The following is a 13631-nucleotide window of genomic DNA, read 5'->3' on the forward strand; positions in this document are numbered from 1 at the left end:
GCACTATCAACAGTCAAAACTTTGACAAGTATGACATGTTTCACTGTGACAAGCAAGATATAGCTTGTCCTGAAACTTAGGGACAGAGAATGGGAGCTGTAGCTAAACCTCAGGGCCAATAGGACCTGAGTCCCAACAGATTGTTTATTGAGTGACAGACAGAAGGACAACTAGATTTATACCAGAGACATAGTCCTCTCAAGAGGAGGTGTCCCAGGTACCCAGGGCCAAGGCAACTGTTGAACAAATCAGTTTTCCTAACAGGGCAGGGCATGGTATATAAACACTTTCGCCTACCATTTCCTTCAGTGGAGATCAAATCTCACAACTTTTAGTCATAAAAGAGGCTCATTTTACAAAGAGGCCCCAACACAGGGAGGAGGCAGGTGTAATTCTGAAAGTTCTGTATATTCACTGTTGTACAAGAAGCACTCTACAAATGAGGATGATCTCCTGGAGGTCTAAAAATGAGTGAGTTTCCCATTCCCTTACACAGTGTGCTCTGGGCAAGAGATACATGGATAGACCACGTGAACAATCTCCTGCCACCGCCCAGGGCTTATAGCTTATACATGTAAGCCAAAAATGCTCAAAAAATAATAGTGAGCTTTAATATTTTAGATCAGTTTTATTGATTTAATTCTTTGAACTGTAAGTTATTTTAAAACAAATACAACCTGAGTTTTAAGTGTTGCATTTGGCTAAGATTCCTGTATGTCTAAATCCAAAAAAAAAAAAAAAAAAACCAACCTATGTCTTATACTTATAGAGATTAAAATCAGTAAACATAAACACCAAATTCAAGCAAGAAGTATGACCTACCCACCCCAGTCCCCACAATGATGAATCCCCATTCAAATAACACAAAGCAAAGACTAACCTCAGTCCAAAGTTGCTCTCCCAATGAATATACTCAGAGCAGCACTGGAGTTTTCCTAAGCTAATGAGACACATAAAAAGACAGAAGGATCTGACTGAAGTGTAAATGGAAGCCTGTCCAATTAGGATCACAGCAAGAACTCATAACCCCTGTCTGAAGCTGGTTGTCTTGGGTTGGATTGGTTACTGACATAGCTAAAACCCCCCACAGGTCAGCATCTACCAGTGTCTGCCACTGAATATGACTCTTATGTAGGAAAGGTTCTTTGGCCAGGAGGCTATCTCCATGGCTCTTCAAAGAGGCCATCATGGCTGTAGCCATCTTTGGAGAATTTTAGACAGTTACATTTCAAGAGGAGAAATATTCCTTTAGAACTAGATTTCACATTAGGAGAGCTCCTCCTCAAAGGCCACCTTACTTCTCACCATTCCGTCCTTTGCCTCTTGTGGCCTCAGTCTCACAGCAAGGGTGGGTATGGATGTACTCAGATGAACGGTGTGTGCTCCATCCTCTGGCCCTCAGGTTTCCCTCCCCCCAGGACATGTGATATGCACAACAGACACAAGGGGCTCCACAGTGCTGGTAAGGTTTATGGAACATTTTAATGCATTTTTAGTTTATACATTGTACATAATTAGGCACAAATTATTGATGTGTTCTTAAAACTATCCCACAGTGGCTGTTCTAGATGGTTGAGCAGCCTAAGAGTTTTTGGTCAGTGGGTCATTGGGCAACTTTCATTTTGTCCATGGCTAAGAACCTTCTTCTAATGCTCACCTACAAAAATTCAGTGTTGTAAATGATAAGAGAAAAATTTCTAAGAAATTTCATTTGGTAGCTGAGGTCACTGGGACCCACTTCCTAACAGTTATTGGTAGTAGAGAGTGTTGTATGAATAATAACCCAGGACTTGACTCAGTTTCTCATTCAGGTAAGATGCTACTGTATAACTGACCAAAGAGTCAATACAGCTGCAAACAGGTAGATCATGAAGTATTCTAAACTGTGGTATCTCTCAAGGATGGTTTGTCCTGCTCTGTTTGGGAAAGGTAACAGCAAACCTTCCTGATTTCTACAAGGAAGTGATGGACCGAGAGCTATCAGTAAAAAGGCTGAGAGAAAAGGCTATCATATCATGATGGTATATTTATTTATTTGTTTGTTTATTTATTTTGTGTAGAGGACATATTGTCAAGTAAAAAGTGGCTGTTTAAGTTTTAGTCTCTTTAAAGAAGTCACCAAATCTTTAGTTTTGAAGTCCCATTAATAGAAACAGATCATTTTAGGAAATTAGTCAAGTTTAGATTTCCCAGCAGTAATTAAGCAAAGATTTCCAGCAGGGGTCAAGTCAATAAGGACTTATTTGCAAAGACAAACAGAAAATGTGTATAACTTGTGCCCAAACCAGACAAAACTGTCTGTTTTCTGGATGGTACAACCTTCTGGAAGGAAGCAAAAGAGGAAGGTACTGGCCAAGACTACTGTTTGGAGGATGCGAGGGCAACACTTTCCTCTGAGGATGCTGACGAGAAGACCAGTCATTTCCCAAGACGAAATGAGACAAGGAGGGCTGTAGCTTGGAGAAAAGGCAGGTCTGCCTGCCTAAAATGTTAGATGTCAAGCCCAACACTAAAGATGTAAGTCAATGTGAACTACGCCATCAGAAAAATGTTCTGGTCCCAGGTCTCAAAACACTAAGCAGTCAGAAGCAATGTGCAAGTCACACAAAAGCTAGTTTCTTGTTTACAGGTGGCCTGTTGTAACTGAAGACATACCAGGCTTTTGCAAAGAATTCCTCATCAAGAGAGTCAAAGGAATGTCGCCCCATCCTGACGTGCTGGCCAAGATCCAAGTACAGTTGGTTACACTTTGACCATGAGAGAAATGTGGGCTGAAGCCACAGCAAAAAGATGCCTGAGCAAAGTGTGCTGGATTGTTGCTCCTAAGGGTGTTGCTTTGAGCTGCTAAAGCTATTTGTCCATCAGGCATTGATTTAAATGCTGCTAGACTGTAAGGCAAGAGGAAGCCCTCGAGCTGCTCAGTTTGTGACGACAACGGCAAGGCAAGAGTCCTGCAATGGGCAGGGAGGCTAGTTCAGGAAGTCAACGGCAAGGCAAGAGTCCTGTGTGCGACAAGAGGGCTAGTTCAGGAAGTCACTGAACATGAGCAGGTGGTCTATGGCACTAGGGCCCTGGACAGGGAGCCTGAAAAAAATGACATGGATATCAAACAGAAGGCTATGCTCAGGTCACCCCTAGACTATGATCATGGAGCTGGGGGAAAGAATGGTTGAGGGTGGGGCAGCATCTTCCTAGCCATGCATAGGACAGGATGGTAGGGAGGGTCAGGGAAGCAAGTGTTATCATTTACAGGGTAATTGCTGTCAAGCTTGGCCTTTTGTCCTTACAGACACCTCAAAGTCCACACTGGCTGGAGTGGACAAGGCTTCAATGTTCTTTTCATAATTTCACTGGCTCCTTCTATAGCTTGCTTGGAAATGAGTGTTGTACACTTGATTATAAAGGAGAACAGTTTCAGTCTGCTGGTGCTGGCACATGGGCTCATACTTGTAGATTTATGTTTAAAAGTTATGATCTCTCTCTGTGTGTGTGTGTGTGTGTGTGTGTGTGTGTATTTCTGTGCCAACACCACACAGTTTCCTGAGCTGGACTGTCACTGGCCTAGGTAGTGTTCAGAATGAAGAATACAAGTTTAAGTACTAGCTGTTACCAGGCAGGTTTTTATCTCTGGTGTCCATTTTTAAAAATGTTAGACAATATTTTTCTGAACATTTAAGTAACAAACACTGAAACATTCTTCCTTGGGAGCACATGCGTATCAGAAGACACAAACTTCCAGATAGAAAGGATGTGATAGGAGAAAAACTAGAGCGCATCTGACTCCACCAGGCTAATGGCACTGGAGATGCCTTCCCAGACAATCCACTTTCAAACAGGACACGTTTTTTTCTGTGCACTAACAGCAAAGAGACTCTTAAAGAGAATTGGCAACATGAATGCTTACTTGAGCTCTTGGGAACTGGTGGCCAGCATACTTCGAATGCTTTTGTCCGCCAGGGGGCAGCCAGACAGACTGTAAGACAGGCCGGGAGACACAGTGAGTGGACCCCTAGGCAGCAGCAGCACCCGAACAACACAACACAAAGTTGAAATTAAAAGTTCAATGCAGAAGAGCAATGGGCCGAGTGCTGTATACTGAAGGTGTATATTATTAACTCTGAATGACATCAAGGATACGCTTAAGAAAGCATTTCTGTTAATAATTTTAAGGAAAAAAAGGACAAAATACACATTCTTGTTGGTTTAAATTTTTGAGAAGAATTTTTGTGAATTTAGGTGGCTTAAGGTTAACAATCCTGTGTAAAATGTAAGCATGTAAGCATGCTACTAAGGGGCAGCATACAGCACTCAGAGGGTTGACACAGAATCCAACAGTTGTACTTTGACAGCATTGTTGAGGTAAGCTGAAAACAATAAATTGAAAAGACAGAATCCACCATGAGAAAAATGAAGTCACACCTTCTGTGTGAGGCGTAATTACCAGTCACATGACCACTCCCATCACACCCTGGAGTTGGACATCTGCCACCAAACAAAAACAAAGACAGCCAGAATAGTAAGTATTTTTTTTTTTTAAAAAAAAACTTTTAAAAAGTTTCATTGTTTCCAGTTTAGCTGCAATGTCTGCAAGGGGAGTTAAGCACCCTGGAGAAAGCTGCAAAATGCATAGGGTTAAATGAAATGGTGCCTCCACACAGTAGAGCATCATTGAAAGCAAGCAGGTGCAAGGTAGATTTGGCTCTGCTCAACTGCAGCTGGAGAAATTCCTGGACTGCAAACGTACATGCTCAAACGGCAGGCATATACAGGTCTGTTCTTTAAAAGTAAGCCAGAGAAGGGAGACTTAAGAAGAGCCAGGATGTCACCTTATGCTATGCTTACGTTATTAAGTCCTTTTTGCTTTCCTTGCACTGAGGATACTTGGGTTTGGGGCTTGGGATGGTCACCTCCCCTGGATACCTTCTTTCTTCCAGGGCCTCCTGGAATGGGTCCAAATCTTCTGGCTGTAGACAGAACACAGTTTCAGAACCACATACAGCAACCAAACTCACCAGCTGAAGGTCCCCTGGCTGCAGGGTTGCTCTGTCTGTTCTTTTGCATTTCATATTTAAAACCCAAATGTATCTTTATTGTGATGAGACCACTCGGAAGACACAAGGTGATATGCCCATGGGCTCCTCAAACTTTATAGGGATCTTGCTCAGGACCAGTGGATATTCTAGAAACCAGAGAAACTACCTGTTTTTTTTTTTTTTTTTTTTTTTTTCCCACCTAGAATCCAGGACTTTCCTGGACAGTATGCATATGTATGGCTATTGTAAGAGACATCTTTCTTAAACAGGGCTTTGCTTGAGAACACTTTAGAGTGGCCAGTCAATGGTTAGTATTTCACATACATGCACCTTTCTACAATGGAAGGCAATGGAAGTCCAACTATGTTAATATTGTGATTTAAAATATTTTTAAAAAGTAAAATTTTAACATTTTTAAAAAGTAAAATATTTTTAAAAAGTAAAATCACCCATTTTTGGTGATTCCACACACAAGAAACCTAGGTTTTCCTAGAGAGGACAATGTTCACTATACATGTTTCCTGAGTCCATGCTACAAGCTAAAAGGCAAGTTTATTTCTGAATTGTCTATTATGAAGAGGCTTTTGTTACTGGAGGGAGGCTTAATTTTAATTAAAATAAATTCAGAAACTGTTACTTCTTTCTTAATGGTCATGGTTTAACTGTGGGACAAAGAACTCTTATATTTAGCTTGACACTCAAATTTGATTCCATTTATATAGTGCTTAAGTATTTGATTCCATTGAAGATGAAGGATAGGAGCCTGTAGTGGTTTAAGTCAGAATGGCCCACATAGGATCATATGTTTAGATACCCGGGCAGCAGTTCGTGGGACTTTGTGGAAAGGATTAGTGTGGCCTTGTGGTTGTAGAAGGTGTTTTAGTGGAGGTGGCCTTTGGGGTTTAAGTTGTGAGTTCTTAGCTGTTCATGCTGCCCTGTCTTCTCTCTGCCATCATGGACTCTAATACTTGGAAACTGTAAATCCAATTAAATCCTTCCGATTGTGAGTTGGCTTGGTCATGTTGCTTTATGAGAACAACTGAAGAGGAACCAAGGAAGACTGCGCCTTAGCTGAGTGAGGCAGCGCATACCTCTGTCTCTAGCATTGGGGGCGGGAGGGATAAGGCAGTGATCACTGTGGGTGATCACTTTGAGGTCAGCCAGGACTATACAGCGCAAAACCCAAAACAGATCAATGTCAGACCTCTCAACAGTTCCTTTCCCACTCTAAGGCACTCTTGGTCTGATAAGTGAGTTTCGTATTCTACTAATATTTTTATTCTTTTTTTTTTTTTTACAATGGATAAAGACTCGAGAACTTTCAGATTTGAGCACTGAAAAAGGTCTCCAGTAAAGAAAAGAAGTTCTTGGGGCTGAAGAGATGGCTGAATGGGTATACTACTTGCTCTGTAAACACAAGGACCCAAGTCTGAATCTCCAGCATATATGTAAAAAGTTGGTTGTGGAGTGGGTACTGTTAGCTTCAATACTAGGAACGAAGAAAGAATCACAAGAGTCAACTGGCAAGTTGGCCTCATTAGATAGTGAGCTCCCTGTTCAATGAGAGACCCTGTCCTCTAAAGACCCAAGGCAGAGAGTGCCACAGGATGACAGCTAACTGCCTTCTCTGATCTTTGCATGTGGATACACCCATACATTAACACCCATAAACACATGCACACCAAGAAAGAAAATACCTTTTAGTCCTAGTTGTATTATATTAGTAAATTAATTTGAAAATCTAAATTGAAAAATATACATAGGTATTTAAAAAATACTGCCATAGACAAGGAGTCAGATAACTGTACAAAGATACATTATATAAGAAGTATGGTCTAAGTGCTTGAGCTTATTCATAGCACACGTTTAATAAGTACTTATTTTATTTTTAATGCAATTGGGTCTCACTGTATAGCTCAAGTTGGCCTAGAACTCTTGATTCTCCCACCTATACTGCTTGGGGTTTGGGGTTACAGGCATGTGCCACCAATCCTCCTGCTTATACTGTACCATGAAAATGCAGTATTGTTTTGTTTGAAAATAAAATAAAATCTTTTCTTTAATTTCCTGGAGAAACAATTTGTAATGATGCATATTTATTAGAAAATAAAGTTTGAAACAGCCCATGGTCTTTTTCTCTCCAATCAATGTCAGTTACATATCTCCCCTAAATCAACCAAAAATGTTCTCTGAGTCCTTGTCAGCTAAAGGTCAAATTTAGGGAGAAAATGTGTTTTCTCTTGAAGAGTATGCAAATGACTCTTCTCCCCAAGGTCCCTCTTTGGCTCATAGCAAATACAGGTAGACACAAGGAGAAGGTGATCTTAAGGTAAGATTACTTACGGTAATCTCTTTGGGGTCGTCCTCATCTACCCTCCGAGGCTTCATTTTGGTGTAGTCTACAGGCAAGTCCCAGCAATCCCCCTCGCTCAGCTGGAAGCATCGGCTGCTCATCACTGCCTGCTGCTGGGGGGACATGGGTTCCAGGGGTGTCAGGACTGGGCAACAGCTGTCTCGAGGCCTCTGCTTGTTCATGCTCAGGTCCAGGGTGCCATTCTCATCCACTTCCATGTCTGGGTTCTGTTGAAAGAAATAAGTCTAACTCAGAGGGCCTGACTGCCCGCCTATCCTTCCCTGACTAAGGGTGACCATTAGCTAAGACTGAGTTTATCACCCTCTGTTTCCCCCTCATTAACTCCCAGGTGAACTATCACGATCTGCAGGCATGCCCGCTGCCACAGGCCTACCTGAGAAATTGCTTGGAAAATTCACCCATCCATTCATCTATCACTTATCTATTTACCTATTAATTTGCCATCTATCTATCTATCTATCTATCTATCTATCTATCTACCTACCCACCCCACCTCCCTCCCTCTCCATCATCACTTCATCATGTACTCATTGGTCCTTCCCCCATCCATCCACTGTCCACATATCTACCTCGGTTCTTCCATCAGCAGCTTAACTTTTCCCCTGGCATTCTGTTGATGACAATAATTCCAGAATGGGGGAAAAGAAAAGGACTTGAATGTTAAAGAAAGAATGGAGAAGGTACTAGAATTTTCCTTCTGACATGAAATCCAGGGCCAAGATATTTTCATTTCAAAACAGGTGGTATGCAGAACAGTTCCCAAGGCCCTATTATGTGGATTCTGCACTGAACTGATCTGGATATCTCCATATCTGCTACTGAGTCAAATGGGTAAAAAATAAAAAGTAAGACCACATACACACACACACACACACACACACACACACACACACACACACACACGATCCCGCATGTCTTGAAATAGGCCAAGCTCATCAGTCTGCTTTGTTGGCAGAGGGATGAAAGCATTTAGATGGCAGTGAACAAGCAATGTCAAGATAAACCTCCATTTTCTCAGGAGAGTTCATATTCTTAAGGAAAAATGTGACTTCTAACTTGAGTGACCCTATGGCCTCTGATGTCTAGCCACCTGTTCCTTTGGTTGGGAAGGCAAAGGGCACAAGGGACAAAGGTCCTTCTTTGGAGCTGCACTCTTCATATATTTTTCAGAACTCTGAAAAAATATATGTGGCAGAATTCTGTCAAAGCAGCCGAGGTTCCAAGCTTGATACTAATTTAGACCACATCATATTAGAGCCATTATCCTAATCTTAGTATTATTTTTAAAAAAGGAAAAACCAAACAACCTTGGTGGAGATTTCTATCTTTATTTTTGCAGAACAATGGCTTGCTTCTGCACTAGCCTTCAGTAGCCCAGATGCCTATGAAGAGTGCAAGTTCCCTGACACTATCCCACTACTGTGGAGTAAAACTATCAAATGAAAGGATAAGGTGACTGGTCTTCCTCCAATCATATAAATCACAATTGATTTATGACAACTACTGCCAGCACCCAGAACCTCCTGATACACAGAGGGCAGGTGGTCAGTGCACAGGCTGCACTTACTGCCATACTGCTTCCTGCCTAGAGCCCTGGAGAGTTAGCTCACTCTCTTCCCTGCCCATCCTAATGGCTTTCTCTTCTGCTCTGGGTGGCAGCAGCTCTGCAGTAGGCAGAGTTCCCATTTGGTGGAAGGAGAGAACATTTGCTGGTTATCCTCTGACCTCTATACATGAACCATGGCATACCTGCTTCTCTCCACATACACACACACATACATACATATATACATTAATATATACATACACATACATATAAGTAATAGCTTAAAAGGAGAAATGGGTCTAAGTGTATTATAATCTCAAAATAAAAAAAATAAAAGTACTTTTCACGATAAATACAATTTCTTTTAACAGAGAGAAAAATTAAACAGAAGACACCACAGTTTTGGCTGAGACCACAGACTATCAGAAGTGCAATCAGTTGTCACTTCTTTGCTTCACTGACCTGTGTGACCTACTAGGCATGTGGTGAAGAAATATATCTAACAATATTGCCACCAAACTGTCTTGTTTAAATGTCAAGCTGTACCTCTTTTTGGTTTGTGTGCTATTCAACACTGACACCATAAAGGTCATGGGTGATGGCTCTGCTAATGTCCCAGACACAAGTTAGAGTTGGAGGGGACCAAGGCAGCTGCCTACTGTTCTGAGGCTGTAGGGCTGGCAGTGAACAAACTCATAACCAGCTCCCATGGGCCATGGCTGGGGCCCTGGGCATACCCGGGCAGTACACAGGTCCTGTGGCTTGGTGGACAGGTTCTGTGGCATTTCACGGCAACGTGTGGACAGGTTGAGAATGGCTGTGGCTGCCATGTGTGCGGCCTCCATGTCGTGTGTGTAGTCAAAGCTGCTCTTGCTACACGTGCTACTGGCACTGCTGCCACCACCACAGCTGAGGTTGCTGCTGCTGCTGGGTGCGTAGCTGCTGGTGGTGCTGCTGCTGGGGCTGGCATTCTTGCAGTACCGCTTGGCTGCAGAGACAGAGGACAGTGTGGTTAGGCCCTGTACCCAGGATGCTGGATACACAATTGGTCCTGACCCACCCGTCTTACACACACATGAATGAAGAGCTCAGATACTGTTCCCTTCTACACTGTGCATGTTTGAGTGAACAGATAATTAGGATGACCCTTGAGAGAGGATCACCCTTGTTTTGACATGCTGCTCATGTCTGCTGCAGCATCTACCCACTTGGGTAGGACAGGACTTGGCTACTGCGACATCAAGAGGTTGACCACTCTTTCTAGCCAATGCGGCTGTGGATACCAACTGTGGGTCAGTGTTCCCTATGTCACTGATCCAGATTCTCAGGATGTTCCAGAACCACCAATGAGGCTACGAGGACTACAGGTATTGTAAAGTAGGTTTCTGGCAGTATATGAATCCCAGATATTGGGAGTCAAACACCTCTATCCTGTAATTCTTATACAGGCTTTCTGGAGTTAGAGGGAAGAATGAGCTTGGCTTGTACCCAAGGCCAGAGACCTCTCCCTGCTGAGTGTGGCACAGCAGAGGGCACCTGGGTCAGCTCTTTATTTGCCTGCAGGGCATCATTCCTTGCAGATACCTTGATTAGCATTCATTCATGCCAGCGCCCTCATATACAAGCAGCAGGTACTTGGGAGTAAGAGGTAATTTCAGAGCAGCTTCACTGCCTCCCCTTCATGGTTGATTTATTAGGATGGGTCCTTTACACTAACATGGAAGCACAGCTAGTTGAGCTCACAGAAGATTTATTTTCACCAAGACCAGATATTCCACATAAAGATGCCCTGCCCCCTCAGAGTAAGGAATTACCGAAAGGGAACTGTTAAAAGAGCAGGGAAGAACTGAGGGGAGGGTCCTTATGGCTGGCCACTGCTTTCCTGGCTTATGACTTAAGGGTCTTTACCTGCTCTGTACATAGAACATAATTTTGGCAGCTGTCCTCCAAAGAGGAAGAAATACACAAAATGAACCATAAACCTTCTCACATGACTAACACAGGCTTTGCAATCCATACTATAAAATTATCTCCAAACACAAAAGAGTGAAATGACCCTCACTGGTAATGTGAGCTTGGATTAAATGTTGCCTGCTTAAGACTTGGTGGAGGTACGGTATTGGGAAAACATTTTAATAAAACTCAGGTTACTTCAGATAAGGCTATGATGACCAGATCCTGGGGCAAGAGTGTGACCACTTCATTCTAATTTCAGCCACTACACTAGGAAACAAATCACACAGACTGTCTCATCTAGGTATCTTCTAGGGAACCACAGGCAGTTTCAACACAGCTTGTGTAGTACCAGCAGCCACTTGAACACACTGTTAATTCTGCAGTGTAAGTTAATTGATCAACCTGAGCAGCACAGGGGCAACTGCATAGGGTGAGGGGTCAGTGACCATCGGCTTGCTCTCTCCTCTCCGTTTTGTAAATTCCATTAGCATGATTATAGAACTGCAGTTTGAGCCCCTGAGTGATTGAGGACAGTACAGAGGACCAGGCAGAAGCCTGCACACGGGCCCAGAGGGTGACACGGGGCCACATCTGCAATGCTGTGAAATGTTGTAGATGTAGTCTCTAGTTAATGACTCTGCATCATTACATTTTTTTTGATAAAAAAATAAGAGCATGAGATCAGTAGAAAAACTCAATACCACATATGAAGTTGTCTCTAAGATAAAGCTCACCATAGAGTGTAGGCTGGTCTAGAATAAAAGAGCCTCCTGCATCTGCCTACTAAGTCAAAATGCTGGTATTATCAGCATTCACCTCCTTGTTTCAACAAGGGTTTATCTTTTTTCCTTTTTAAATGGGGATGGCAAGCTAGTGGTCCAGGAAAAAAAAATCACTTCTTTTTTGTTTGTCTTTTTTGTTGTTGTTGTCTTTGTTTTTTTAATTTTTTGTTTTTGTTTGTTTGTTTGTTTGTTTTGAGACAGGGTCTCACTATGCAGGGCTGTATCAGAGCAGGAGGATGATGTTCCCACTCAGTGCTGTGTAGTGTCCCTACTTAGGTCTGTCGGCACAGATTTGGGGGAGAGCTGCTAGGTGCCTCTGGGATTTTAGCTATGTCCTGCAGCATCCTGTCTCATGACAATTGCTTCTTAGGCCAAGTACACCAGATCTCTAGCTTCCTAACTTTACCGTGTGGATGCTGCTATATACCCACCTCCCAGATGCAGATGCAGACACTGGGGCTATGCAGGGCAGGCAGCAGACAAAGAGAAGCACCTGGGTTTCAGTCCAGGAAGAATGTGTCCTGCTCTGCCCCAGCATTTTATCTGCTCAAAAACACTACAACTTTTGGCAATAACTTACCAAGCTAAATCTTTAAAAAAATTGTATTTCTCTTATCTTCCTTTGATCACTTTCCATCATCGTGCTGTTTTAAGAGTAAATATGGTGCAGCATGTATTTTTCCAGTAGTTTAAGTCATGGAAATGATGCCTGCATCCATTCTGACAAGTGGGCAGTGTACAAGGTTAGCAGGTAACTGAATTGTCAGCAACTTCTACATGCACCTGTCCATTTCTATCACTCATACAGTTAGGGTCATATTCACATCTATATTCCTCTTTTTACTGAGTCTATATAGTGATTTTGGTTTTATGTGAAATAAAATTAACACTGACTGTACTTTAATTAATTCAAGTAAACGATGCCTTTCACCCTGCTAACACCACCTGAGAGTCACAGAACTGTCAATTTGAGTCACTAAGGCCACCACAGCATGGTGTTCATTCATGGTACTGCACAGTGAGAGCATTTGCCTGGGATGCCCTGCTACTGTCTTCCCCCATGTCTGATCAGAAAAAATGGCATATTGCACTTTCTTTTTCCTTAGCAACAAGTTCTATTTCAGATGAAACTATGTATCCTAGGTACCAGCAAATGATGGGAAGAGTATGTAAAGGTTTCTTTCCCAGAGGCCACCAGTGCTTGATAGCCAGGCAGCCACACTGATTGCCACCTTCAGACTGCATTCTGTCCCTGGCTGAAGAAGACAGAATATCATCATAGATCCTCAAGGCTGAATAAACATGGCTACCTTCAAAGACTAAAAACCTAGTGTCAAAACCAACACAAAACCTGTAGCTAGAATCTCCTTAGAAGCCTACTCTACTTGTGGAAAATCTCACGTTCCTTTGAGTAGGTCTGTTTCTTTTTCATTTTTCAGTTTCCTTCATGGAATAGACACATGACCATACAATCAGCAGTTTCCATGAGCACCAGACAGGTAGGAAGATAGGGGACACTGTTCACTAAGGTGGGTGCTTTTAGAAGAAGGGCTAATTCCCTTCGCCCTTAGCTTTTTGTTGTATATTATAAGCAGGCATAGCTGAGATGAAGATTCAGAATCCTCCACGGAAAACAGAGTTTCTGCATATGTTGGGGGACTAGGCCATCAGAATGCCTGATTACCACCTCTGTCAGAATCCCTTCTGCATGGCCACTGTCTTCCTGGCCCACCCTCCATGACAAGGTATGGAGACACTGAGGATCAGGCACTTTGTCTACTGAGAGCAACATACTGGTGTAGTCACGTGTACATAGACCAGTGATGGGACACAGAGCTGTACTGGAGGTAGGTAGTGTGTTTGCAAAGGACACAGTAGCTGCTGTAATGGGATGGAAGGCAGAAGCAAACCTAAGTGGTGAGCTGTTCCCAGAAATGCAG

At 42.7% G+C, this 13631-nt stretch overlaps 1 protein-coding gene and 1 long non-coding RNA gene across 28 annotated transcripts in view; one reads left to right on the forward strand and one right to left on the reverse strand.

Moving 5' to 3' along the window:
• LOC143443870 (uncharacterized) overlaps positions 1 to 7118 on the forward strand; it is a 45736-nt gene extending 38618 nt beyond the window's left edge. For both annotated transcript variants that reach the window (XR_013113193.1, XR_013113192.1), the window contains exon 6: positions 6343 to 7118. This is a non-coding gene — a long non-coding RNA (uncharacterized LOC143443870). The remainder of the gene's footprint in view (positions 1 to 6342) is intronic.
• The window catches only part of Myt1l (myelin transcription factor 1 like), a 383678-nt gene that overhangs the window by 61257 nt on the left and 308790 nt on the right, over positions 1 to 13631 (reverse strand). For all 26 annotated transcript variants that reach the window (XM_076942026.1, XM_076942031.1, XM_034514008.2 and 23 more), the window contains 4 exons: positions 9691 to 9941; positions 7377 to 7613; positions 4843 to 4964; positions 3905 to 3973 (listed from right to left, as the gene is read on the reverse strand). In XM_076942026.1, the coding sequence (XP_076798141.1) occupies positions 3905 to 3973; positions 4843 to 4964; positions 7377 to 7613; positions 9691 to 9941 (679 nt within the window). The remainder of the gene's footprint in view (positions 1 to 3904; positions 3974 to 4842; positions 4965 to 7376; positions 7614 to 9690; positions 9942 to 13631) is intronic.

Source organism: Arvicanthis niloticus, chromosome 11 (genome assembly GCF_011762505.2).
Source record: "Arvicanthis niloticus isolate mArvNil1 chromosome 11, mArvNil1.pat.X, whole genome shotgun sequence".
Lineage (NCBI taxonomy): Eukaryota > Metazoa > Chordata > Mammalia > Rodentia > Muridae > Arvicanthis > Arvicanthis niloticus.